This window comes from Pipra filicauda, unplaced genomic scaffold (genome assembly GCF_003945595.2).
Source record: "Pipra filicauda isolate LSUMZ 115617 unplaced genomic scaffold, ASM394559v2 scaffold101_size5749837_pilon, whole genome shotgun sequence".
Taxonomy (NCBI): domain Eukaryota; kingdom Metazoa; phylum Chordata; class Aves; order Passeriformes; family Pipridae; genus Pipra; species Pipra filicauda.
The window spans coordinates 1,434,952-1,462,919 of record NW_024103452.1 but is presented as its reverse complement, the minus strand read 5'-3'; the positions used below and the strand labels follow the sequence as shown (position 1 = coordinate 1,462,919).

General features: G+C 43.0%; 3 protein-coding genes across 10 annotated transcripts in view; 1 reads left to right on the top strand and 2 right to left on the bottom strand.

Moving 5' to 3' along the window:
* The window catches only part of MAK (male germ cell associated kinase), a 33,631-nt gene extending 29,511 nt beyond the window's left edge, over positions 1-4,120 (top strand). For all 8 annotated transcript variants that reach the window (XM_039387152.1, XM_039387240.1, XM_039387091.1 and 5 more), the window contains one exon: positions 114-4,120. In XM_039387152.1, coding sequence (XP_039243086.1) covers positions 114-268 — 155 coding nt within the window. In that variant the 3' untranslated portion in view covers positions 269-4,120. The remainder of the gene's footprint in view (positions 1-113) is intronic.
* On the bottom strand, positions 4,049-7,664 carry LOC114000607 (transmembrane protein 14C-like). Its single transcript, XM_027745048.2, has 4 exons — positions 7,532-7,664; positions 7,129-7,230; positions 5,086-5,170; positions 4,049-4,856 (listed from the first exon to the last, which is right to left on the bottom strand). Exons 1-4 carry the CDS (start codon positions 7,605-7,607, stop codon positions 4,799-4,801), a joined length of 321 nt encoding a protein of 106 aa, XP_027600849.1. The 5' UTR covers positions 7,608-7,664; the 3' UTR covers positions 4,049-4,798.
* An 11,571-nt stretch (positions 7,665-19,235) lies between these two features.
* On the bottom strand, positions 19,236-27,110 carry GCNT2 (glucosaminyl (N-acetyl) transferase 2 (I blood group)). Its single transcript, XM_027745038.2, is given in 4 exon segments — positions 19,236-19,285; positions 19,288-19,509; positions 26,557-26,903; positions 26,905-27,110. Coding segments are annotated over 4 exon segments (825 nt in total).
* Positions 27,111-27,968: the final 858 nt, after the last annotated feature.

The following is a 27,968-nucleotide window of genomic DNA, read 5'->3' as shown; positions in this document are numbered from 1 at the left end:
TACATTGGCACCCCTAAGTACCATAAGTCATCTTTAACCTCTCATTCTTTTCTCTGTGAAGAAGTAAAATATCTTTTTAGTCATCATTAATTCTGAGTTCTTGTTCCTTTCAGATTTTTCCTGGAAAACCAAAGCTGCTCGTGCTCCATTACCAGGTCCTACCTTCAATTCACCAGCAAAAAACATGAGTATCTTAACTTACCCACCAACAATTCAGCGAGTACATGGAAGAACAGACTGGGTAGCCAAATATGGAGGAAACAGATAGAAAATGCCATCCGCTACAACAGATACTACGTGCGCTGTGTTCGGTTCTCCTGCACTTGGAAACCTGAAATGCCTATTTGCTCTAACTTTTCTTAAGACTATGCAATAGTAAAGAAGAAAAAAAGACCCTGTGTTCTATTACCTGTTATAGTACACATATAATACCATGTAAAACACTGGCTATAAAGTAGGATGTAATGAAGTATTGTATAACGCATATTGCCAAAACTACTAGAAGTAGATTTCATTTGACATTTTTCTATAGATGATATCCTATCCCTGTGCTCTTAAACACAACTGTTACGGTTATTCATCCAGTGCAACATCCACTGTTGGGATATGCTTGAAGCACACAAGCAGTTAGAAGTAGGGCTGAAGCAGAGCAGCACCAGGCTTCCAGGTGTTAGGCTGGTTCCTCAGCAGGAAGATGAGAGTGAAGCACAGCTCCGGCTTTGTGAGGAATACCAAACTCTCCTACAAGGATTTCAGAACTCACTTGTAACTAAGAATTACTCAGGGTCTGTAAGCTGCAAATATTCATGTAGCAATGAGAGCTTAAATCCTTGTAGTGAGACACAAGCAATCCACTTATAGATACTACACAAGAAAACTCTAAAAACTTGGCTGATACATGGCTGTAGAAAGATATAGCAATACTGGAAAATAGCTAAACAAGTACTGAATGCTAGACTCAAGCTGTGAAGTGAAGCCTAACAATTAGATTCTGCTGTTATAATTAACTTAATGCCATTTTTGGTCAAAGACCTGTAGAGATTTTCCTCTGTCCTGTCAAGGGAGTGTCACAGTGACCTTTAAGAAGCCTGAATCACTGTGGTCTGTCAGTCATTTTAAGGGTGAATAATAAAACAATAAAATGCATAAAATAATAAAATGCATAAATTATCAATAAACTCCTGTTTCTTTATATCTTTATTGGGTGATCAAACTTAAACTACAGAAGTTGAATAAGCTACATGAGGGGCTACATATTGGGCTGTTCTTTAAAAATATTGTTTTCTGGTTTAGATCTTAAAGGCCAACTTAGGTACCTAAAAACACACAGCAACTTTAATAATTCATTGTGTCGCTGTTTATTTGCTCATTCAGTACTTTCCTCAGTCTTTATGGTAAGTTTTATAATAATATCGTGCAAAGGACTTTGCAATGTACAATGAACTGTTTTTTTAGTATGTTGAACTAGGCTACTTCTGTTAACAATTGCATTTAGAATAGATGCTTTAGACTTAATAGTTACATTAAACCTGCCATTTTAAAGTATAAACAGAGTATGTTCTTTAAGGATTTAAAGCTGTTAATGATTACTTTAAGCATTGTAAAAAAAAGAAATGTATTTGTAGGCTTTTATAATGGATATTAAAATTTAAATTTCTGTTGTTGACCCAATCTTTCATAATATATAGGTTACATTAATTTCCTGGAAAGCAATTTAATCTAAAACAGTTTTACCAAAAAGTCAAATATTTTGTTATTAAAATTGCACCTAAAGAAAATGCCACTTTAATACTGTAAGAGCTATACAGGGATAGGGATATATGGTTAGTAATGCACTAGAGAGTTTAATTCAATTGCCATTGGTCTAGGATTAAATATTTGTCATTCCATTAGTACTAACAGATGTCCCTATGCTATTTAAATGTGTCTTAATTTATTGGTAGAATATATGTAACTTGTCATGGCAATGAAGGACAACCTCAGACTGTTTGTAACAGACATTAAAGCAATGGGTTTATAATTAAAAAACAAGATAAATTAATCACTTGTCTCTAGTACAAGATGCCAATGACTTAGTTAAAAACACGGCCTGGTCAAGGAATTAACTAGTAATGCATCCAAAGCTCACATGTCCATAGCTCACATGTCCGTAAGTCACCTAGAGCAGAAAAATAAACAGGTACTATTTCTGGCACTAAATATGGCTAGAAGAAACATGCTGTCCCTTACCATATGCTAATGAACCTTGAAAGGGCTTTGACATAACTAAACCAGCCTTTACTTGTTCATAATCAAAGCATGACCAGTGTTAAAAAATTCTTCTTGCAAACAGCAAGAAAAGGCTAATGAGCTCTGTACAGTCATTTTCATTCTGATTCATTGACACATATTGGATTGTTAGAGCAGAAATGCCATCTAATGCTTAAAAAATTTAGTATGCTGAAAAAGTTTCAAGGGGATAAAGAGTATGTAAGACTAAAGCTTTTCTCTTGTCCCTTTGTCTGTATTACTGCTGTTTCTCCTGAACATGAAAAGTGGTAACACGTTCTACCAGCAGTTCTCAGTTCAAGCTACTGCTTTCCAAAGCTCATGGAACAGCAGCTTAACACTTTGGTCTAAGAGTTTAAAAGCTTTGAAGTCCAATTCCCTGTTTTCTATTTTCTTTATTCCATCAGAGACAACTGCAGCTCAAATTTGCAAGTTACCTGATTTGAGACCAGCATTATACAATTAGAAAACTGCTGGATCATGGATGTTCTCACTTCATTGCAGGAGATGCATTTATGTGTGCATCTTACTTCTACAGAAGAAAATTGATTCAACAGCAATATGAAGAGGCAAAAAAAATATTAAGTAGTTTAAAGAGAAGTGTCTTAAATGCTAATGCCTGGCTTACTAACTTTTTCAAGTTAGAGCAAAGACACTGAGACATGTGCCCACCAATGGTGAGTCCATGGGCTGGGATTAGGCACTTAAAAGGACATATAAACAAACCATCTTCTGTTTCTATGCAGGGAGGCAAGAGGGAAATGTAAATACAGGAGAACACCTGAAGCTGAACTCTGCAGGATGATGAATAAGGGTTTTAAGAAGATGCTCTGAGTACAGTTCCCCCTCAAGATCTCACTGCCTGTGCTCAAGCCAGCTCTGACCCAAGTTGTTTGGCCTGGGAACAGGCTGCTGAGACCCTTGCTGGAGCTGCACCCATTCCTGGCCATGTCTCTGAGGATCTGGAACCCAATCTCATTGACCTGGCATCCTGGCTTGATCTCAGCCTTGCCTCATCACTGTGAGTTGCCTGGCAAACTGCACTGCTGGCAGAGCCTGGCTATGGCTATGGCCACTGGCCCAGCTCTGCACCTCCTGCTCAGGCAGCACAGGGTCACTGACCTGCCTGTTTTGCTGCAGCAAGGAACAAGGAAAGGAAAACTACAGGATGTGACCCTCCTGCAAAGTTACTAGCCTGATACTTAGAGAATTCTAAGCAACTCCAGGGCCTCACCATCTAATGAATCAACCCTGCTGCTTCCATCTCTCTCAGTACCAGGCACCAAAGAAAGGTTGAGGAAATAAAGCTCAGGATCTGTGCAGAAAGGGATATCAGTTAAATGAAACCAGAAAAGGGATACATTACCAACCATGTGTAGCTTCCAGGATTATTTCTCTATGGCAGGTTTATATCTGGAACAATTTCAGGCATCAAGGGAATCAACTGAGGACAAAGACTGATCAAATGAACCCTTCAGTCTTTAAAGAAACTTTCATACAGAATTTTCTAAATCTAAAATAGACGATTCTCTCGGAAAACAAAAACCAAACAACCTTTAATACAATAGTTGTCTGAATATTTGGTCTGTATGCTTTTGTTCTCTACACCTCCCCCCAGTTCAGATTTTTATATTTACAAGTTACTAGATTCAGAGAATAGAATAGAAATTATGTATACAATTCATGTTTGCAAATATACCCAGACACCTTGCAAGAAAGGCACCAAACTATCAATCCAGATGAATGACTAAAGACAAAAAAAGTTGTGTAGAACACAAAGGTTTGTAATAATAATTTGTTAGTTTATTTAAAATAACACTTTAATAAAAGCTATGCCTGCAATTCAGCATTGCCTAATAAAGCATCTTTTTGATTTATGAATAATAATCTGTAAAAATGAAATTAATTACATATAGCTGGGCACTTTTGCTTACAAGTAATTGCAAGGAACGGGTCTGCATTCATTGTATTACAGCAGAACCTCAACAGCCTGTTCCATGATTATGTTTTGTGGGACCAGCTTCTGACACACAGTGCTGGGAGAACACAGTCCCTGACTGACAAACATTGTGACCAGATAAACTGGCAAGGAAAGGGAGATGTAATGTTATAAGCACGTTTATTATCTTAATTACTAGTGACAGACTGGCAACTCCTCTTCCCTTGTTTTAGAGGTACACATGATTTTAGAAGGACAAACCAAGATGTACATTTAAGCTTCAATCCTGCAACTGTCTGCATACAAGGGCCAAGAGGTCTTTGCCTACAGTAAGCTGCAGGACCAGAAGCTAAACTAATGCTATAGTCATATGTTCTTGTTTCACAGCGCAGAAAATGTTAAGACAGATACCATTTGGGAAGACATAACAAGGCCTCTCTGTGTCAGTCCTTTAAAAACACAACCCATGTGTTAGGATATGAAAAATACAATGCACAGGTAGCAGTGTCTTTTCCACTTTTGTGCAGCACATTTAAGCAGTTGCAGCTTCAGGCTTCTCAATCACATATCTTCAAGTAACTTGATGCAGATTTATGGCTTAAGAGGCTTTTCCATTATCTGCAGTCCAAGCCGTCCAACCATCAGTAAACTGTTAAACAGAATAGTTGTTATAAAAAGAGGAAGGTGAAGGCAAAAATCCCATAAAGAACAAAAAGGAAGAAAATACTGACATGATTTCATTTAGCTGAACTCCACCAGAAGATTTCATTTTTTCACAGAACTTACCATGTAACATTTTTAAAGCAATCTAATCCACAAATAAGTTAAATAAAATGCACATTTGATAATACAGACAAGAGCAAAAGAGAGGTGATTACCTGGCACCGGCAATTATCCCAGGCATTGCTTTTTTGGTGTTGTAAAATCTCATTCCCATAACAGTAGACAAGGTTCCAGACGCCACTGTTGAAATGAAGCCCAATCAGAACCATTTGGCACAGAAGTACCAGTGCAACACTGCCACGCTTGGACACTGCAACACTGCCACGCTTGGACACTGCAACACTGCCACGCTTGGACACTGAGCAGCGCCAACCACAGACCTGTGTGTACAGACAGGAATGCCTCCCTCCGTATGCACTGGATTTTCTTAAACAGTAAAGCTGTTGTTACAAACGTCTCAGCAACTCTGGTAAGTGTGTTCCACTGCTCAGGAGAAGCAACGAGGTCTTGTCAGGGTCAAGACCACTATCTGATTGCTCACAACCTCCAGTCCTCTGGAGAGATCGCTAACTCTCCCTCAATTACTCCTTATTTGCAGATGAATGATTATTTCCTTGAACACAGGCAGGCTCGAAACTTCCAGAAAGCTGGGATGGTGACAGAGTTCACTATGTGGGAGGCAAATATTACAGTCCCCATTTCTCTGTGGCATTTTGAACTAGAAGGGGCACTAAATATTACAACTGGAAAGAAAACAACCCCAATTGAAAATACAAATTAGAAAACAGAAATCTAAAGGAACAAATTGAACGAGTGATTACTCTCTTAAACATTACTCTAAAATATTTAATCTCTAAATCGGGAAAAGCAATCCCATCAATATGCATATAAAATTTACAGGGACATTGTTTCTTTGAAGAAAAAAGGCAGGTGGAGATGCTGTACACCTTTCTCCAAAGCCTCAAGTTTGTTTGCATCAGACAGGGCAAACGGTATTTTAGAGACACTCTGTCAGGTTTCCATTTCTGGATTTCTACCCATGATGTACTGTGACCAACCTAAAGCTCTGCAGGAGCCACAGCTGCACATCAGAAGCAGGGCTGAGGAGGAATGAAGAGTTGTACTAGACTGTGACACACCACCACTTTCAACAGGTGCTTTTGAAGGCACTACATGCATCACATCAGGATACATGGAAGCTGCTCATCCTTCTTCATGACACTGACTAAAAACTTGTGCCAGAGATGCACAGCCATGCACAGCCACTCCCATGTCATGCCAGAGACAGTTCACAAATGGAAATTTTGCTTCATATTGACCTGCATTTTACATGTCATTCCTTACTGATGAGGCAGTTTGGTCCTCTGCAGTATCTACCAGTGGCTTCATAAAGCCTTTTGGCACATTAGTCCTACTGGGTTAAAACAGTCTTAAATCACTGTAAAGCTATAGTATCACAACACTAGTAACACTGAGGAGTAGTTACAGAACTAGAGTGAACTTCAAGAGGTTATCAGAATACCCTAATGCCCAAAGGCAAGATCAATTCCCAATAGTGGTTTAACCAGGCATTACAGTCCTGCAGCACTGGAAGTCCCTGAGGTTCAACTGTTCTGTGCTTCATAACACTCTCCACAGTCATTTTCTCCTTCATCTGAAGAGCTAATGGCAAGATATGCCCACAGCTTCTTGTACATTCTACTGTAAGCAAGCAGAATAGATCATCGCCTCCTTTCTTTTACATACTTCAGACTGTTTCCTCCACAGTGTATGATGCATTGAAATATATACTGCTCTTCTGACATGCTTGTGCAAAGCAAGATTCCATAAGGCTGCATACCACTTGTCACAGTGCTGTCACTATTGCAAAAATAGTGCTTATTCCATGACCACAGGCTAAAAATGCTGCTTCACAACCGAACATTTTCCATGCATGTTTTCATTAGTTAACACAGTGTCTAATATGGCAGAGGAGACAGGTATTTCTCACCAACTCTGGCTTCAAACAGGACAGCCCAGGTTTTAGAACCAAGTACTGTGCTTGGTACACAAATAGAGCCAGGAAGTCCTGTCCTGCCACTACTTACAGTTGTACAGATAAATGGGCACAGGTCAGATGAAACACGCTAGAAAAAAAAAAGGTTACTGTTCCCACCGCTACCAGTAACACTCAGTACTCAGGTGCTGAGCAAACTTACCGAGGGAAAGCCACACATTCTTTGGATCTTTGGACTGCTGGTAAGCACCTAGTCCCGCTAAGCCACCAAACAGAAGACCAGCAGCTAGTGAAGGGACGCTGCCTTGAATAAAAGTAAATATAAAGCAGTCAGTGAAAGTCACTCTGCACACTAAAGAAAGGCACTCGCGGGTTCCCGTTATTTGTAAATCCACAAAAACAACCTAAACAGAGGACACTGCACTGGGTTGGGGTTGTCTTTAAAGATACTTTGCAGGCCTCAGCAAACACCGTTTCGGTGGCAACAAGGACTTAGCGGGGTTTGCGGGGTCACTGCCAGCAGCGGGCCGGGACCTGCGGCTGAGCGCCCCCGCAGCTCCGGCTGCCGCGGGCCCGGCCGGGACAGCCCCGGCCCCGGCACCCACCTGCCTTGGCGTAGCCGACGACGCCGCCCGTCGCCACCAGCGCCGCGTAGCCGAAGCCCAGCCAGTCGTATTCCATTTGCGGGCACAGCGGAGCCGCGGGCAGAGCCACGGCGACCTTGAGCCGCTCTCTCTCCCTCCCTCTCTCCCTCCTCCCCGCTCTCCCTCCCCGCCGCGACACCACCCCCCCCGGAGGTCCCGCCCGCCGGCCGTGACGAGAACCCGGGGAGGAGCCGCTCGCACTGGTCAGGCTTCGGGAGGTTTTACCTGATTGACTGCCGGTTAATAACATGGTAGGAAAGTCAGAAATAAAGCAAAAACCCACCCATGCCGCTCTTTTTCCCAGGCTCAGCTGACATCACTTCGGACTGCCAGAGAATGGGGAAAGGCGGCTGCGGCCAGTCCATAGCGCCTCTTCTGCGCTGCTCATTCCTCCTCGCTCTCTTACCGTGCCCCTGCCTGTTACCGTGTCCCTCCCACGGAAGACCGTCCTGCACAAACTGCCCCAGCGTGGGTCCTTTCCACGGGGTGCAGTCCTTTAGGAACAGGCTGCTCCAGTGTGGGTCCTCTACATGGTCACAAGTCCTGCCAGCAAACTTGCTCCGGTGTGAGCTTCTCTCTCCAGGGGCTGCAGCTTCCACCAGGGAACATCCACCTACTCCAGTATGGGCTCCTCCATGGGCTGCAGGTGGAATGTCTGCTCCACCGTGGACCTCCATGGGCTGCAGGGATTAGCCTTCCTTACCATGGTCCAGTTCTAGGCTCACTGGTGCAAGGCAGACTTGGACATACTGAAGCAGATCCAGCAAGATGAAGATGATTAAGGGCTTGGAACATCTTTGATACATGAAGTGTCTGAGAGAGCTGAAACTGTTCAGTCTGCGTGAGAAGAAGCTCAGAGGCATCTAAGTATCTAATGGGGGAGGGTAAAGCAGGTGAAGCCAGGGTCTTCTCAGTGGTACCCACTGACAGGATAAGGGGTAATGGGCACAAGTTGAAATACAGGAAATTTCATTCAAACATAGGTAGAATCATTTTCATTATGAAGGTGGCCAGACATCGGAAGAGGCACTCAGGCAGGCTGTGCAGTCTCCATCCATGGAGATGTTCCACTCCAAACTGGACACAGCCCTGACAATGCTTTGAGAAAGGGAGGTTGGACTTGGTGTGCTCCAGAGGTCCTTTCCAACCTCTGTTGGTCCATGATTCTCTGTGACGCAAGCACCATGAAATTGGTGCAAATTTCTCAGCTGATCTCTGCCATCTTTCTTCCCAGATGTGCTTTGAGAACTGACCACTGTGGTTTCTGCTTGTGACAAGATCTTGTATGTATTTTACAGAAAGGAATATATCATGAGGCCCACCTGACACAAGAGGCAAATCACCTTCTGGCAGGGCTTATTCATTAACATGTACCCAAAGATTTACTGAACTTGGCAAGTTTCAAGTCCTGCCTTGTGTAGACAACATAAATGATCTGTTGATCATGCTTTCTGCTTTATGTTTCTTTTTTCCACGACTGCACTACTGATAGTAGCTATGCTTGGGCCTGGATAGATTTGCAAGGAAGGAAAAAAACAGAAGATTTGAAGCTTGCACACAGTAAACTATGGCAAGACCAATTCCTTCACGAGACAATGAACTTTTCCTTCCGTAACAGACTCTGAAGCAGAGGTGTGCAGGGTAGAACTTTGTTCTGTTGTATATGAATGGTTATGAGACTAGTACAAATGGGTTTCAACAAAAGAAAGTTAATATGGTTGTCAGGCTTTCACTAAACAAACAAAAAAGCCCAATACAAACCAAACACACACACACACAAAAAGAAACAAAGCAAACCAGAAACCCAAAACAAAACCAAAAAGGGCCACCTATTACAGATCAGTGGCTCCATGGCAAACCAGCAGTTTCCCTGTTTTTGTCCGAAGGCTTTCTCTATTTTTTCTGTTGTCCTCTTCCTCATATTCTCTGGTCCCCCTCGCTCAGAGCTCCGTGCCTGGAAAATGCTTAAGACTATGGATCACATTTGCTGAAGTTTTGCTCCCAGGCAACTATCAGTAAGATAAGAGGGCATAGTCTTAAGCTCTGCCAGAGAAGGTTTAGGTTGGATATTAGGAAGAAATTCTTTACAGAGAGGGTAATCATGCATTGGAATCGTCTGCCCAGGGAAGTGGTGGATTCTCCATCCCTGGAGGTTTTTAAGATGAGACTGGATGCAGCACTTAGTGCCATGGTCTAGTAACCGCAGCGGTACTGGATCAAGGGTTGGACTTGATGATCTTGGAGGTCCTTTCCAACCTGTTTGATTCTGTGACTCTATGATTGGCAGTCTTTTGTGGTGACAACTCAATTTACATTTCTGTGCCGTTACCTGCATCTAACCAACAGAGCTAATGACTTGCTGATCAAAACCAGGCTGGCTCCTTTGTTTGATGCAGGACCTCTGCTTTTGCTTTGAAGTACCTAATCAAATCAGATAGAAAGGTTTAAGTGTTACCTACTTGATGCCGTTGTCTTGCCTTGAGTGCCTATTTCTAGGCCTATTTCTAGGCCTATTTCTAGTGCCTATTTCCAGCCTCTTCAGGTGCCTCTCCCAAAAATGACATTCATACGGCAGCCAGTTGTTTATCATTGCTATGAGTGAACCTTCATGCTCTCTTAGCAAACCAGCACTATGCCACCTTAGAATTCCTGCTAGCGGTCACCAGCCACGAGCCAGCAGGATTTGCTAGGCAAAGACCTTTTCTTGGATGACCCTCTGTTAGCAAAGGTCTGAATCTTCCCTGGTTTCTCTGGAGTGGGGAGAGGAAGGAGACGGAAAGTAGTGCCATAGGTATAGTGTGGCACTGTGAATCTGCAGGAATGAAAATCCATCTTTGTTCAAATCCACTAAGAATGATTTCCAGAGGGTCAGCAAAAGTGCCCCCCTGCTGTGGAGTAATGCCAGTAGAATTATCTTAAGCCTTAAGTTTCTTAGATATTTGTATGATCACAGGCTGGCTCCTGGTGGACGGTGAGGGCATTAATGTGTCCTGCGTGTCACAGTGTAACACAGTGTCTTGACCTCTGAGTCCGTGTGTGCCAACAAGAGGCAGATTTTGGAACCATCCTCCATTCTGTTTGCAGCACCTTAATTCACTGTTTGGTGTTGCTGATGTCACTACTGACTTCACAGCTCACATAAGTCAGAATCTTTGATGCTTTAACTGAATTAGAAGCCAGCAGCTAACTCAGAAGCCAGTGAGAAGACAATCCTACCGGCTACTTCAGTTTTATACCTCTTGTGGCGTATGATTTATTCATGAGCATCAAAGTTGTGGATTCCAAAATGATGAGTTTGTGGTAGCTGTGGTGCCCACAAATTAAATGAGACAAAGTTTGAAGGACAAGGCAGTGTACTCTAAAAGAGGAATGGGACATTGCAAGGGAACAAACCAAACCAGACCACAGGCCCATTAAAGTGTGCTCGGATTTTGCTCTGTTCTGCAAATTCAGCATCACCTCTCCTTTATTTTATACCATTTCTGTTATTCATTTGCAGGAGGGGGTCCAGTGTTGGACCCATATTAATTGGCTACTATATGACCTCTAAGATGATGCTTCATAATAGTGGTAAAACTAAAAACATGAATACATATTTGACAGGCTGAGACAGCCGGAGTTGTTCAGCCTGGAGAAGAGAAGACTCAAGGGAGACCTTACAACAGCCTTCTAGTACCTACAGGAGGCTTTTAAAAAAGTGGGAGAGGGACTTTTTATGTGGGCAGATAGTGACAGGATGAGGGGCAATGAATTTATACTAAAAGAATAGGTTTAGATTAGCTGTTGGGAAGAAATTCTTTACTCAGAGGGTAGTGAGGCACTGGAACAGGTTGCCCAGAGAAGTTGTGGATGCCCCATCCTTGGAAGTGTTCAAAGTCAGGTTGGATGGGGCCCTGAGTAACCTGGTCTAGTGAATGGCATCCCTACCCATGGCAGCGGGGTTCAAACTACATGATCTTTGAGGTGTTTTCCAACCCAAAACATTCTATAGTTCTATGATTTTAAAGTTCTATGAGTCCACATGCACCTTACTTTCATTCCTTAAGTGAAGTTAAAAGGATACCTTAGTAAGCCTCTCCTTATACCTCAGTAAGCCTCTGGTTTTTCTTTTTTTTCCTTTTTTTTTTCACTAGAGTCAACTTGAGCAGCTGCCTGGCTCCTAGTCCTGGGATTGTCTCTGCTACTCCTTCCTTTGGGCTGGCACAACTACTGCTTGGTCTTTTGGCAGAGGAATTGATACAGCTCGGATGTGGACAGGATTCCACATGATTAGGAACGGGAGGGCTGTGAGCCCGCTGGTTTAAGGCTGGCTTTTGCAGCACTGCTACCAGACATCAAGCCACAAGCTCAGCATAAGACTTGTCCTCCCTTCTCTTAAAAAAATCCATCTTTTGGACCCACTGCCAGGGAATTTAGTTCAGGGCCTTGAGACCAGAGCCCTAGAGCAGTATTTGCACAGATACCTGGCTTGAAATAGGAGGCCCAAGCCCTCCAGGGAACATGAAGAGGGACGGTGCTGCATCTTGTTTTCCTTGGACCCTCTCTCATGGCTGTGCTCCCAGGGACTCTTTCACAATCATTGCAACCTGGCACTCACTGCCAGACATTTTTGGCTGCTGTGCACACCTCTGATGATGCAGGCACACACAAAACATACATCTTCCTAGGGGTGGGGGATTTTTGGAACTATTTGGATGTGTTCAGCTGAGGGAAATTACGTGAAACCTGCAAATTATTCACAATGAGGAACAGTACACCTGCAGCCACATATGTTGTGTAAGTCTGAAACTGCAGGTCCTGCTGATCCCAGCAACTCTGGGGAGCGCTTGGCCACAGGGTCTCTATCTGCTGCAGCCCTGCTCATTGCCCCATGCTGAGCACTGGATTATCTGCCACTCTTTCTGCTGGCTTGGATCAAGACCTGGGAGATAACTAGTGTCTCAGCTCCCCTATTAATTTCACAATTCTGTGCCATGGGGTGGAAAACAAGCTACGTGAGGGTGTTTACTGCACCTGAAGAAATAGCGTCTTAGGAAGATAAGCTTATGAAGGTAAAAGCTTGTGAAGAAACTCTCAGCTAAGTTTAACATCTGATAGATGGGAGCCTCTGTAGGAGAAGGTTCCACTTAATTTCAGACTTAGCAAGCACTGGCCCTGTCAGCTCATACACTCCATTGCAACTACTGTGCTGTACAGCCACACAGCAGATACTCCACGTCTTGCATGACTACCTGCTTTCATTAATAGACCAGTTAAACAAACCCTGATGATGAGTCCAAGGTTTGTCCTAGGCCAAGATGATAGCAAGCAAGGGGTGAAGCAATGGTGATGCCTCTACGACTGACAGAAGGTGCTAGCTCCTCCAAATGTCCTTTACCTTACCTACAGAGTGAAAAAAGAGAAATGCATGCTGCTTCTCTCTTTCATTTTCAATATGTTGAATATCTGAGATGCTAGGAAAAGAAGGAAAAGCATTGCAATATCTACAACAGGCACAGAAGTTCACACAGTCATGGAGCTGCTGCATCATACAGTATGTAAAAACATCCTTGATGCTAGGAGTGCACAAAGATTGATGAAAGGAAACTGGTGATTTTCATTCATAAGCATGAATCCTAATCCCAAGGTGATGACAGCCTGTGCAGATGTACTTGTCATAGCTTCAGAGCCTTGTCTAGTGGGGTCCTGAGCCCCTCCAAGGATGGAGGCTGCCCAGCCTCCCCACACAGCCTGTTCTGTGCTTGTTTTAATGTCCTTGGAATCAAAAGGCTGCAGTTCCACATACTTTGCATCCTATGATGTGAGATTTCAGCTCCTTGGGCAAGGTGTGTAAAAGTCTTTAGGAGCTCAATAAGCAGAAAGGCATCCAGTGGGTTGTCCAAGCAAGTCAAACTGACTTCAGTGGAAAATCTGACTTGCTTGGAAATCCCATTAGAGAGAGCATGTCCTTTGCATGCCCTATGCCAGTCAGTGTCTCAATGATGACTGAGCAGAACTGAAAATTTTGCATGTCTGTTAATACTGATTCAGAATGGCAACTACAAGTAGCGCTGTGAAAGAGTTAACTTTTTTTTTTCCTTTGCCATAACTGTGGAAACTGAGGAGGTACAGATACAGGTTGCTCAGAGCCCAAACTCTCTGTGGAGGCACACTACAATTGCTGAACTGAATCACTGTTCTCACTGTTGTGCAGGGGAGTGTACCTCCTCCAGTTTTCATCTTTCCCTGTCTTTTACTGCTATTTCAAAGAAACACTAGTATGGTTAGGTCTCATTGGTTTTGATGCACTTCTTCAGCTCAGCTGCCAGAAATCATTCTTTTCTCTCTTCTGCAGTGATTAACTATAATGTTCTTTCTTAATAACAGCAACAAAACCAGAAACCAACCCAACCAAACCAAACCAACCAACCAAAAAAAACCACCAACCAACTCACAACTGGACGGAAATCTCTGATGTTTTTCTGTATTCTTACTTAAAGAGGTAATATAACCCATTTTTAAAATACCTGTATTTCTTCAGGTTCAGAGTGCAACACTCTGTTGTATGCATAATTTCAAACTGCTGATCTTATTGCTTATACTGTTGGGTGATATTTTGCCATTTGTCTGTGGAGTCTGAACAATGACTTGTTCGTACTCTGGGCTACTTTAAATATTCACACAGAATGGGGAGAATGCCTTTATTTTATTTGGGATGTTTCAGTTTGGGGGATACTCGGCTTGACAGAGCAAGAAGGAAATGGTCTGGTTTCAGACCTCTCAAGTTCTTAAGTCTCCCAACCTTCCTAAAACTCCCCTTTTAAAATAATTACTTTCTGTGAAATATTTCTCTCTTCAGCTGCCCCATGAGAGCGAGATAGCAAAGCTCTCTTCTTTCCTCTTCAAAATACTGAACAGATTTTCCATCAAAGTTCTGCTCTTGAGGTAAAGTTTTGATGCCTTTCTGCTGGGATCTGCAATATTAAGTGTTGGCTGCTATAAACTCAGAATAAGCTGACTGAGGCAGATCCTGCCTCTTCAGAACCTTGCCTGCAGGTTACCAGCCATGCTTCAGGACATCTATATGTGATGTGATGTACTGTTGTTTCTAAACTGCTCCAGTTTGCTAAAAGACCCTGAAATTAATGATGTTTTAATAAAGTTGGTGTTAAATTGCTATTACTCGAGGTATTCTTCGAGCCATCACTACTTGCTCAGAAGAAAGGCAGAAGAGCAGCACACAATCTTCTTAGAGTCAGACATCCCAATTTTTACTTCTTTCATGCAGCTGACTAGGTCACTCAATAGTGCTGCTAACTTGCTATGTAAATAGAACCACAATACAGGAATAACCATTCACAGGTTTGCTTCTTTGCTTTGTTTTTCAGGATGTGATGACCGATATGCATAACTTCTACCTTCTGTTGGCCATCCTAAAATATTCTCAAGCACTAATTTGTTGTTTTTCTTTTTTTCTCTGCAGCTTGTTTAGTCTGTTGAAATTTTGTGTATTTCATGTAAACTTGGAAGGGAAAATCTGCTCAGACATTGTGTGACCTCCCTCTAGTGGCTATGACTGCGAAATAAAAGTAGGGCTGTGATGAAGCAAACCCTAAGGTTAAGTGTTTGTATTAACCACGGTATGAAATCAAAGGAAGTAAACTTGGGAAGAAGACTTATGCCACATCAAAATATGCCACAGAATTGCTGTGTTGTTGCCAAAGCTTAGTTACTGCTCTTTCAGCCCTGAAAATACCTATCTTCCCCACTTTCCATCTTCTCCCTCTGTATCCTTACACATGACAATTGTATTGGGTTTGCGTGGCCAGGTTTTGGTAGCGGGGGGGCTAAAGGGGTGAGAAACTGCCAGAAACTTCCCCCATGTCCAGCAGAGCCAATACCAGCCAGCTCCAGGATGGACCTCCCTCTGGCCAAGGCCGAGCCAATCAAGAATGATAGTAGCATATCTGTGATAACATATTTAAGAAGTAAAATAAAGTTATTGGGCAGATGAAAATTGCAGCCAGAGAAGAGAGGAGTGAGAACATGTGAACAACTCTGCAGACACCAAGGTCAGTGGAGAAAGAGGGGGAGGAGGTGCTCCAGGTGTCAGATCTGAGGCTCCCCTGCAGTCCGTGGTGAAGACCACGGTGGAGCAGCAGTCCCGGTGCAGTCCGTGGAGGACCACAGAGGTGCAGAGATCCACCTACAACCTGTGGAGAAGACCCACGCAGGAGCAGGTAGATGCCCAAAGGAGGCTGTGACCCCATGGGAGGCCCATGCTGGAGCAGGGGTCTGTCAGGGACCTGCTGACCCGTGGAGATAGGAGCCCATGCAGGAGTTGGTTTTCCTGGTAGAACTTGTGGCCCTATTGGGGACCCCTGCCAGAGCAGCCTGTGCCTGAAGGACTGCACCCCATGGAAGAGTGACCCATGTTGCAGCAGTTTGTGAAGAACTGTTGCCCACTGGAGAAGTTCATAAAGGACTGTATCGTGTGGGAGGAACCACATGGGAAGCAGGGGAAGGACTCCTCTCTCTGAGCAGAAGCAGAAAACAACTGACTGTAACCCCCATTACCCAGGAGGAGGTAGAACTTGGGAAGGAAGGAGGGGTGAGGGAGTATGTTTTTAAGATTTATTTTACTTCTCATTCTCCTGCTCTGATTCTGGTAGCAATAAATTTAATTAATATCCCCACTTTGAGTCTGTCTTGCCAGTGACGGTAATCGGTAAGGGATCTCTTCCTGTCCTTACCTCAACTTATGAACCCTTTGTTATATTTTCTCTCCTCTGTCCAGTTGCAGAAGGGAGTGGGACAGTGGATTTAGTGTGTACCTGACATCCAGCCAGGGTCAACCCACTACACAACCTAAGGACACTGGTGGGCAGAAATCTGCATGTAATTAATTTTTTTTTTCCAGTTCTGTTAGTTGTCTGAGTAAGTTGTGGAGAAAAGCTGCTGTGCCTGAAATCCTATCTGATTTTACTAACCACACACATTAATCTCTTAAAAGATGCTGTTTTCTCTTACAAACCTTGTCCCAACAGACATTTAAAGAACAGGTAAGATCTGGGAAATGCAGCACCTTTATTCCATTTCTAGTAATTTTCCTTTAGTTCTCTGCAGTAAACCTCAGTATCTTTGACAAAACAGTATCTGTATGTATACCTAGCAATTGTATTCCTGTGTTTAAGATCTCGTTGACTGTTATTCAGCACCTTATCTGCACATTTGTCTTTTAGGCACAAAAAGTTCCAAGGATGCATGGCTGTGTTAGTATCTTTATAGAAAAAAGATAGCAATGACAGTGTAGCAAGACAAAAGTTGTGGGTGGAAAACAGCCCGTTAAAAATTACAAAAATGCAAAGCTGCAAGAGCAGCTTTGCCCTTGTGTCTCCTTTTGGATCTCTCATATTTTGACCTCCAAGTGTTAAGTGGAAGGTGAAATTTACAGACAGTGTGAGACAAGCCAACCCAAGCTGCATCTACAGACCATCCAAAAAAACCCTCTCTCATGAGTTTATGTTTCTGGCACAGCAAAAAATAATATGACTGTTGCCATAAACAGAGGTATGCTGCAGCTATAACCAGAATTTTGTTGCTTTTTTTCACCCCCTCTCTATATTGGGTTTATCAAATAAAATAACAAGCCAAAAAGTGGGGGTTGTCCTGGGGAAAATACAGAAAATATTACTTTTTCACAGAAAGCATTAAGCTAAAGATAGCTCTTTATAAAAGACAAAACCCAGCAGTGATAGCAGGAGATAAATGCTTTAAATGACCTGGGACATGCATTACCATCCCAAACTAAAAACCTGTTCATAACAGATGGCAGTAAATGTGGTGTGTGGAAAGTCTTGGAAAGTGCTGACACAATGGCAAAGCAGAAGGATATCTGACAAAACAGGAACTACCCCAGGACATTCACAAAAATACTGGAAGGTACTGCCTTCCAGGAATACAAAACTACTTACTTCACACTATTCAACACCTCCCAAATTGAGCAAACTAGGCATTTTTGTATGTTAATTAAAAAGTGGGGGAAAGTGTAGCTCAATATAGGTTAAAAAAATGATTTTACAACATTTTCCTTCAAATATTTGCTTGAATGACTGAATTCAGGTTCAGAAGCTTTTCTGGGTCCTCTTCTTATAAATACAGTTTGTCTGAGAAGTGGTACTGATGATCAAAGTTAAAATAAATTTTGGCATATGTTGCTCACTCTACTTTTGTCCAGCTCTCATCTCTCATTCCATCGAGTTCAGCAGAGTTTTATCCCTGAAAACCAGGAGCAGGGAGAGTTGCCTCATAAGCAACAATACTGAGCACTGCCCTGGAAACAAGTTTGCTGCCTTTGGGTCTTAAGAACAGCCACCATCATCACTGCACTGCTCGGGTGTGAAGACAGCAGCAAGGAAGACAGGTCAGCCCCTCAGATGCCTTTAATTTCATGTCTTTCCTTAATGATGGAGGTTTGGAAGTAGGAAAAACACTGTTTCAGAGCCTGGACCTCATTCACAGGATTAAGGCAACACAACCTGCTTCTCCTCTAAACCCTTCCTGGTTTTTTGCCATTGCAATTCCAGTGCAAGCTGATCTGCAAGCATTGGCAACCCACTACCTTTCCTCCACACATCAATACCATAGATGGTATACGTAGACAGTTTATACAAAATGACCCCCTGCATCCACATTTCTCTTACACACACATATAAGCTGACATTAGGCTGGAAATCTTGCAGCATAAAAGGCTGCCTGATTTGCCTTGACCTTCCAAGTCCCGTAACTGTGATTCCAGAGTCAAATCAATGAATCAGTTAAAACCTAGCTGCCAGTGGGCTAATCTCCACCAGCCCCCTGAAGCAGCCTCTGCTTCCACTTTGGCATTTCTCTCTAGGCAGAGGGACAACTTCTTTACACTTCTATGCCACTAACTGCTCCAACCTTTTTTCCTGCACTTTACAAGCTGGTGCACAGGATTCTGTTCTTTAGAAATCTTCCTTCCTAAAATATTCCCATCCTTGGGAATATTAATCTGCAAGTAACTTTTGCTGGGCTTTGGGGCCATGTGTTTATGTTTGGGAAACATACAGGGCTTGAGGCGGGCAAGTGCATGCCCTTACTCTGAGTGAAGATATCCAGCCCACCAGTGTGTGAGGGACTGGAAATTCCCAAACCCCTTTAGTGGTTTTGGAGAAGCAAGATGGTACAAGGAAGTACATGTGGTACTAGTGAGACAGTATGGCCAAAGAGAGTGGAAGCCAAGTGGATGCCAAGCTGCATCCCTGGGTCTTCATGGAGTAGGGTAGCTACTGCTAAGCAGGAAGGCATGCAATGTCCCTGAACCCATCACACTGCAAAACCCACCACCCCTTGGACCTCCCTGCCCGGTCATGGGTGCTGTTTCCCCGAGAAGACAGCTCAGACAAGTGGATAAAAGTCCCAGACATAAAAATCAAGCAGGCTCAGCATGACTTCCTTGCTTGCCACTAGTGCTTCCAAAATGGGCTGTCACCAGCCTGGGTGTTTCTCTGTGTGAAACAACAGGAGTGACAACAACGTGCTAGTGGGCACTGCCAAGAACCACAACTGGAAACACCTCCATGGTGAGCCGTGGTGGCCACCACATAACGTCCAAGTGGTGGCAGGTGCTGGGGCAGTAGGTGAGGGGGGGAGATATCTCTGCTCAACCCGGACTTGATTTCCTATCTGGGATCCTGTTGAGCATCACCCAGAGTGCTTGTCAGGGCTTTAGTTGTCCCTGGACAACACCAGCAGATCGAGGGTGTGCTGGTCCTAGAGCACAAACTCCCTGAAGGGTCAGGTGACAGCCATGTACGCAGATCCAAGGTAGATGATCAGGTTATATGACAGGGGTAGCTTGCACACATCTGGAGGGTGACCAGCTCCGAGGTGTTGTGCCTGGCCCCATCCCTGTGCAGTCTCCCCACTGCCCAAAGCTGGTTCAGCCATCAGTGTTTAAGAAGATGGAGAGAAGCCGATGAGCAATTGTGAGTAGGATGGAAATTGTCACCTCTTGACCCTGTACAGCAACAAGAATTTGTCTGACTGAGCTCATAGACAGCATGCAAGAACATTTTGCTCTGAAATTCTGGTTTGTCTGTTTTCTCGTTTGTCCAGTAAGACAAGTTATCTCATTTGTCCTTGGAAGGGAAGTGGCTGGTAAAGGTAGGGGGGACTCCTCAGAAGAAAAGATTTTCTTTCAAGGTGAATTGCAACAATGGAGAAAACAAAACCCAACACCCCTCCTTAAAAATGTATAAAGGCTCAAGTTTGTATTTTGCCATCATAAATTTTCATTTCAGTGGGTATGCAAATGCAAAAATGTGTGTGGAGGGGTGAAGGTTTAACTAGAATAAGCTTAAGATTGTCAAGCTTTAAAGCAGACCTCAGAACCTGAAGAGAAGGAACTAAAACTCAGGAAAAAGAAAGAAGTTTATTTAAAACACAGTGCTCTGAATTAAGGCAATGCATGTCACCTGCTTGTGCTGTTAGGCTGTTGACAGTCATAAGAGAGGTAAACTTCTCCTTGTGTGTTGAATCATCTGAAGGATAATAAAGATATGGTCTCAGTTCTAGGAACTGCATTTAGTATGTTTTGGAGGTAGTCTTTCTGAGCTGATATTGACCAATAAACTGACTCTAGTGCTTTGGGAGAGTTGCAGTCCTGTATCAGAGGAGCTGATTTCTAGAGAGACGTTCGGGAAACACCTGCTTCCCCCAGTGGGAGTGAACCGGACCTGTGGGGACACACTGGGTGCTGAGGACAGCCAACAGGAGAGCTGCTCTTCAGGAGCTGCCAGTGCCCACCCCAGCACCTGTTCAGGCATGGTTCTGCCAATTTCCACCCTGGCTGTCCAGTGTGCTGGCAGCAAGGTTTGTCTCTCAGCATGTGTAACAGAGCTTTAGGTGTGGTCAGATGAATTTACTCGTAGATGAAAGCAGGAGACAGTTTCAGGTGGTCGAAATGGAGTTCCCCCCTAAAAAATATGAGGGCTGTTGGCAATTCAGCATCTGGGAATGTCAAGAAAAGTCTGTATTACTGCATCTGGACTGATGTTTGGTTGGTTACATGCATGAGTTATCACAGACACTACCTGATGTCGGTATTTAGAAAGAAAAAAAATTTTACTTAAATGAGTCTCATCAAATTCTGTTCTCCAAGCAGTTGTGCTCTTTGAAGCCTCTTAAACCAATGTCTGATAGTTGAAAAGATAAAGGAAAATCAAGTGAGGGAGCCCAAGTTCATTTAGTAACTATGGCTTTCCAAAAAGACTTCTTGATGACATACCCTTCCTTATCCCATCATCACTAAATGCTGTTTTAGTGAGAAGCAAAAAATTGATTGTGAAGAAAAGTATTGCTCCTTTTCAGTATTTAAATTTTGATGACTGTGGATTGCATAGAGACTAAGCCCTATTTTAAGTTATATCTTCTCAGATGAACTATAATATCTGAATGATGGGTAAAGGACAAGAGTAATTTTTCAGATAATTCATGAAGAAGGTGTTTTTGTGATTGCTGAGATGGTGTTGCAAAACCCTCCCTTGAGCAGGTTTTTCAAAAGAGGAAGGTTTTGATGATGAGATTGCAACAGCTTTGTGGGCATGAGACTCAATAATAGTCACAGGAAAATCCCTGCTTTTTTAGTGCTTTATTCCTATGAGAACTTCTTGCTCAATCAGGAAGTTTCATTAAAATAATGGAGAATATGAACAAAAGAATGAGGATTAGTTATATGAGTAATGATGCAGGCATAGGTACAAAATACTTTTTTTCTAGAGCGTGGCTTATTCAACTAGCATCACTGTCTGGAATCGTATTAAAAAACTTCTGTGTCTCTCTCTGTCTGACTTTTGAAGGGTGGGGACTAAGCTAAGGAAAATTAACAATTATACCAGGTGGAACAGAACCACATTAGTGTATGATGTATGTATTGTGGAGAAGGTTGTGCCAAGAGCCCATGTCTGCAAACAACAGTGGGATGGAGAGGTACCAAAATGGTTTTAAATCATTAAGTTGTTGTGGTGAGAAGCTTGGTGCAAGCTAAAGTGTCTGAAAAAAACCCACAGCTCTGTCTGTACAAGTAAATAGCCATGTAAAAACTTAAAAATAAGGAAATGGCTAATGTAATTGATTAATATGCTAGCAGTGCTACTCAGAATTTTCTGGTATTTCTCTTTTATCTCACACCCACATACAAGGCATGTGAACAAGCTGTGCCCTGAGAGCTAACAGCTCTAGTTTGGAAGTAAAGCTACTGCATCAGACAAACTGCAGTGAAGGACAACTCCCATCTCTCTTGAGATCATACTGGTTTGACTCAGAATCACCTGCCACATGCATGCCATTACCCAAGACGTACTGTAGGCCACTCTTCCTATTTTTCTATCTACTATTCAGCTCCTAACTGAGGAACTGCCGTCAGGATGATGCAGACATACTTTCAAAGTCTAGGAGCAGTTTAACATTCCACTTACTTACAAACAAAACTATCCATCTTTTTCGTTCCTTTGTGATAACTGAGAAAAGTAATGAATACATTAGCAACCTTTATCCTGCTTGGAGAGAGCTGAGGTGTCTGATTCTTTGCACTTAAACAGACGCAATAAGCAACTGCTATGGATTCCCAACCTCTGTGTCAGATTAGCAGCAAGAGAAAAAAACCCTCACTGAAAGATTCCATGTTGAGGCTACTTATGTCCCCAGTTGCCTGTGTTTGACAGAAAGCTGCTGCCCTGTGGTTCTGTGCCTACCCATTCAGATCAGAGAGCAGTCTGGATTTGTGGGCTTGCACAGGACTCTGTGGGCTACCCGCTCCAGTAATCAATTACCTCCTATTCACTCTGATGCAAAAGTTCATCTAGTTTTAAATCGGGCAGTGATGGCATGCCATGTACCCAATGTCACTTTTGGTCTGGCACAAGAGCAACAGTGCCACAGTGCTCCTTTTCCACTCTCTTTCCCTCCAGGGCAGATGGCCCATAGCTGGTCCTCATTCTGTAGGCTTCTTACAGAAACCAGGAATAAAAGCAGTTCTGCTCTGGCACTTTCCCTGTGCATTCCCATCTTCCCTTACACCAAATGTCTGCCAAGTGTCACTCATGATCTCTATGGAGAGGTGTTAATGACCAAGGCACATCTCAGAGGTGGAACCATACTGTCCACAGGTGTCTAGGTGAATTTTGTGACAGCCAGAACAAGAGCAGGGAAGACAGGTGCATTTCTGTGGCTAATGGCTGGCACGGCTGCTAACCACCGTGCTCTCCTTGTAGGAGCAATTAGTGCCTTTCCATGGAAGCTCAGAAGGGCTGCTCTAGCATGGCAGGATGCATCTGCAGCCTTGTTCAGTAGGCAGAACATACCTGGGCACTCGTACAGGGCAGGGAGTGAGTGGGTGATTTCTGTGGCAGCCAGTTGCTACATGCAAACTTTCTCTTGCAGCTCATAGCCTGAGGGGATTGCTAAGTGCTCAACGACTCCTATATTTGGATTGGTAATACTCATTGCATTGCTGCAAAACTGAGACAGATGGCTCAGAAAAGTGATCCCCCAGTAGCCTAGTGTGTTTCCATACTTCCCTGCCATATGTGTATCTGAGTCAGAGATATGAATAGTGGAATGAAGTTATCGATGCTGGGCTTCAGGTGAGATGGAAAAATCAGTGTGTCTGGGTGTGAGTGTTCTCATGCAGGGTTTTTTTTGTGGTATCCAGGAACAAGGATCCTGGATGTGTGCCAGAACCTGCTATCTCGTATGTTTATCGTCAAGGAATGAAAGCAATAGGAAAGGGGAACGCTGGAAAACAGATTAAGTTGTCCCCACCACAACAGCAGTAGCTGTTGCACATACCCTATTAAAGCAGGTAAGAGACAATCCCTTGGGTATGTGTCCCAGGCTGCAGTAACAGTTCTGGTGTCTTTGTAACAGGGCAGAGAGGACAGAGGCCAACTTGCCAAGAAGCTGTCAAGGGGGACTCCAAAACGGGTCTATTTTGGCAACAAAGAGCTTCTAGTGCTCAGCCATCTTGTGTACTCTCACTCTTAGTAAAGAGAGCAGAAGCAACAGTGCAATCACACACTTATTCCGCAGGTGAGCCTGTTCTGAAAAACCAGTTTAATCCAGTGCATTAGACTGGAAGTCAGGTGTCAGCGTTTCAGTAGTGGCTTTTCCCATGGTCTGCTTTAAGACACTGGGAATATCATTTCACTCTTTTCTGCCCGCTTTTGTGAATGGAGAATAATAGCACTGATCTTCCTTGTAAAACTGTGTTGGCATTTCTGAATGAGAAGTGGTTCTCTTACTTCTTGTGACCTTAATTTTCCCACTTGAACAATGTGTAAGCTGCTAGTGACCAGCACAGGTGTATGTCAATGTACACATTGGTGCATATCCTGGGGGATTATTATCACCTATGACTGCCTGTATCCCAGCTCATGCCTATGCTGTGACACTATTGTATGGAAGTGAGGACAGGACTTTAGCTTGGAAGAGAATTCAGTAAAGTTACCCTGAGGTACTCAATACCAGGGATTGCAGATTCACATCTCTCCCAGCGGCATCAGAACCTACTTTCTGCTTTATATGAGCAGAGAGGGGAAAGGCAGCTCAGTGGTAATACTGCGAGCCTGGGATGTGGCTGCTACCCGGCATTGTGGTGGTACATGCTTCTTGTGAGACCTGGGGAAAGTGATTTAGGGCCAGACACTTCAGACCTACATACCTTGAAAATACTTTCTCTTAATTTCCCCATGATTCTATTTCTTATCTGAAAAGTGACTTTCAAGAACTTTCTGTTGTGCAGGAATGATGTGGGAGATAAGTGGCCTGAGACAAGTACCAAGGAGAAGTTAAGACTTATAGAAATTGAAAGTCTTTAGCCTTTAAGGGGGTAAGAAAAAGTCTAGGTCTTAATTGCATGACTTTGGGTAGTAAGTATGCTGTTTTAAGATTTGGGGACCAGGTTTTTTTATCTTTTATCTGAACTGTGATTATCATATCTATCTGAAACTACAAATATCTCTGATTTAGTTCTTTCATGATACACTTATCCACCCAAACTGATCCTTAAATGACTTCTCTGCTTGCCTGCTGGCTTCCAGCTTTTTGTTCTAATAGCTGGACCACTGTCCAACACCATTACCTCCCTTTGATAGGCCTGAAAAGTTAAAGTGTCTTGGTCAAACTTGGATAGGATTTTTTTTGTTAGAGCCTGGAACTGAGTCCCAGGCTAACACCCCATGCACTGAGAGGGATGATTTCTCACACGAGAGTCACTCAGTGATCTGGATCTGACTTGGATCTGTTCTGGTGAGTGTCTGACAGAGTGTTAGGCTTATAAGTTTGGATTCAAACTCCTGGGCAACCACAGTCCTTGAGCACATCTGTCAGAGCAAAATGGCTAGTTTTGTCCAGGCAATCTAATGTGATGGCAAGGAAAACAAGGAAGAGGAAAAAACCATACATGCTGTGGAAATGCTGCATCTTTCTGATGCAAAGAGAACAAGCTCAAAAAATTGTTTTGCCAGTGTGCAACACTGGAAAACATATGGTGATTATTGTGGAAACAACAATGAAATATGCAGCCTATGTAAACTACACAGTGCAGTGCAACAAATGGCAACCACCTAAAGCTTTCTGTCTGTGGAGAACATATCTGGTCCCAGGTTTATTGCTTCTGAGGCAATGAATTGTAGTAAGATCACAGCAACCAGCTTCTAGGAAAAGTCAGCTAGCTACAAATAATATATGCTGATGATTATAATATGAATATCTTGATCAGTAATTATTTGTGTTTCTTGTGCATGCTAGTTGTAAAAAATGGTTATCAGAAGAGCAAGCACTATTCTCATAAAGTTATGTGATAAGTTACAGTAGGAAGAGGGTGGAAAGAAAGAAAAAGACGGAAGAAGAAATTTGCCTGTGCTTCCATTCCTTGTATCCCCACTTTGGGCTTCTGTGAAGCTCTAGGGAGTCAGAAGCAGTAGAGTTTTACCAGGTGCTTCTAAAAGTAACGTGCATGGGGGTGAAATCCTGTGCATCATCCAACCCTTTCTCAGTCGTGTGAACAAGGTAAAAGTAAATGTATATACATACAGTAAAGACGAAAATACTGGATCTGATTCTGTTTCTCTGCACAAATCCTTAACCTTGTACAATGGAGTTTAGGCAGTAGTTATGAGAACGTGGGTTTTTTACAGTTGCTACAGGAGAGCTGGTATGTGTGTGTGCGTGTTTCTGGTCCCATAGAAAAGCATGTGAAGACTAGAAGTCGACTCTAGCCTGAACTCAGATTTTCTTGTGCTGGAATAATAAGGAATGAGGAATTGATTTCAATTTGTTAAAAAATAAAATTTCTCCCAGAGAAATGAACATCTAGCAAAAAACTTCACTATGATGTTTACATAGATCACATATTTTAATCTTTATTACCTCTCTTTTCATCATCTCAGATTTTATAGGTAAAAGGCTTAAATCAGCTTAAATGTCTGAGGATTTCTGTTTGAACTTAGATCCCCAGGCATTTTCCTGCTCAGATGTGGAATGGTAATTCACATTCTGCACAGTACAGTCACCTCTTCCTCCATGTTCAAAAAGGGTCAGCAAGCTTATTTGTTAGATCAACCTTTTATATCAGTCATGATCTGATTAAATTTTTCATCTAGGCTTTGCCAAATCAGCCTCAGTTATGTGCTTCTGTGTGGGTACATGCATGTGCAGAGAATCATAGAATAGTTTGGGTTGGAAAGGACGTTAAAGATCATCTAGTTCCAACCCCTCTGCTATGGGCAGGGACACCTCCCACTAGACCAGGTTGTTCAAAGTCCCATCCCACCTGGCCTGGAACACTTTCAGGGATGGGCCATTCACCACTTCTCTGGGCAGCCTGTTCCTTCGTCACACCACCACCACAGTAAAGAATTTCTTCCTTATATCTAATCTAAACCTACCCTTTTTAAATTTAAAGCCATTCCCCCCTGTCCTACCACTGCAGGGCACAGACAAGGCCAGAAGGTCTCTCGTGCAGTGAAGGTCAGCCCGCAGCTGGGAGATGCTGACGCAGACCTTCCTTTCTGCCTGGGAGGCGAGAAAGGTATTGGCGAAGCAGCCCATCAGGTGCTGCAGCACCCACCAGAAGAGAAATGGTGACTTGGCATCCATGTGGACACAGCAGACATTTTGAGGCATGTACAGCTCCCTGAAGAGCCGCTTGAAGGTCTTGAACTCTTTGTGCAGTGTCATGATGTAGGCAACAAGGAACACAGTCTCCTCAGCCGAGAGGGCACAGGTGATGTAGTGGTTCTGTGTTATGTACTCTGTCCAATTAGATTCTCTGATTTTTTAAAGCATTTTCCTTGAGAAAGGACACCTTGTCTTCATAAAGTGCTTTACAGGCTTCTATTAAAATTGAACTCACTGAGAAGTTCAGCCTCATAAGATATTTTTGTGCATGCGCATTAACGGTGTAGAAAACAAATGGGAGTGAAAGACTGAGAATCGGAATGGCAAGGAAGCAGTATCTGAGTGTATTCACTACCATCCAGAAAAAGAGTCTCTCTTGAAATGTTGCAGAGAGGTCTGATCAGACACCACCAACAGCTTGTTTTGCTGTCCGTGTTTGCTTCCTGCTGGAGAATGTATGCATCCACCTGATGCCCATTATGCAGCTGCTGCCCTTACTTTCAATACCAATAGTTACATAGCCATCATTGATGTGGAAGCAGCATAAGTAGCGAATGACTTGCAGATGGAAGCTGCTCCACAGCACCCTGAAGATTAAACAGACGTGTTGCATAATTACTGGCTTGGCAATGAACAGCTGGCACATATCTCACGGTGTCCCCAAATTCAATTTATGGGTGTGTTCTTAACTGCTTCCTCCCAGTCTCCCTGCACGTATCATATAGCTCTTAAAATGTCTGTGCATGCACGTGGTGACAGGAAAACCTCATATTTACCTCTTGTATAATTCTATTTTTTTACTTATAGGACTTTTTTTAAACCATCCGAGTGTATCAGTTATCACCGCTTCCGAATTGTAGAAGGCTTCTGACATGAAATAAATACTACTTCAGTATGTCTCAGTGACAACTACACTACCTACTAAATCAAGTATATATTAGCTATTGTGGCCTTTCTGCTGTTTTATATCCTGGATGAATATAATTTCTAGAAGGTAATTATCAGAAAAGCAGTTCCATACATACCATTTTCCAGCCAAAGAATACAAGATGGAGAACAACCACAACAACCTCTATATTCTTGTCTTCACTATTCTTCATTTCTAATGTAAAGCCACCAACGTTCACATATAAGAAGTAAGAAAATCCTTTTTGCCTCTGCGCAGAGTCATATCACAGCCATTACATTTTTTTCAGCAATGTTTTCTTAATTAGTA

Excerpts from the sequence above, each read along its gene's own strand:
- LOC114000607 (XM_027745048.2), bottom strand. The coding sequence starts at position 7,607 with ATGGAATACGACTGGCTGGGCTTCGGCTACGCGGCGCTGGTGGCGACG. Across the intron at positions 5,171-7,128 it reads GAATGTGTGGCTTTCCCTCG|TGGCGTCTGGAACCTTGTCT; the intron begins GTAAGTTTGCTC and ends TCATTTCAACAG. Across the intron at positions 4,857-5,085 it reads GGGATAATTGCCGGTGCCAG|TTTACTGATGGTTGGACGGC; the intron begins GTAATCACCTCT and ends TCTGTTTAACAG.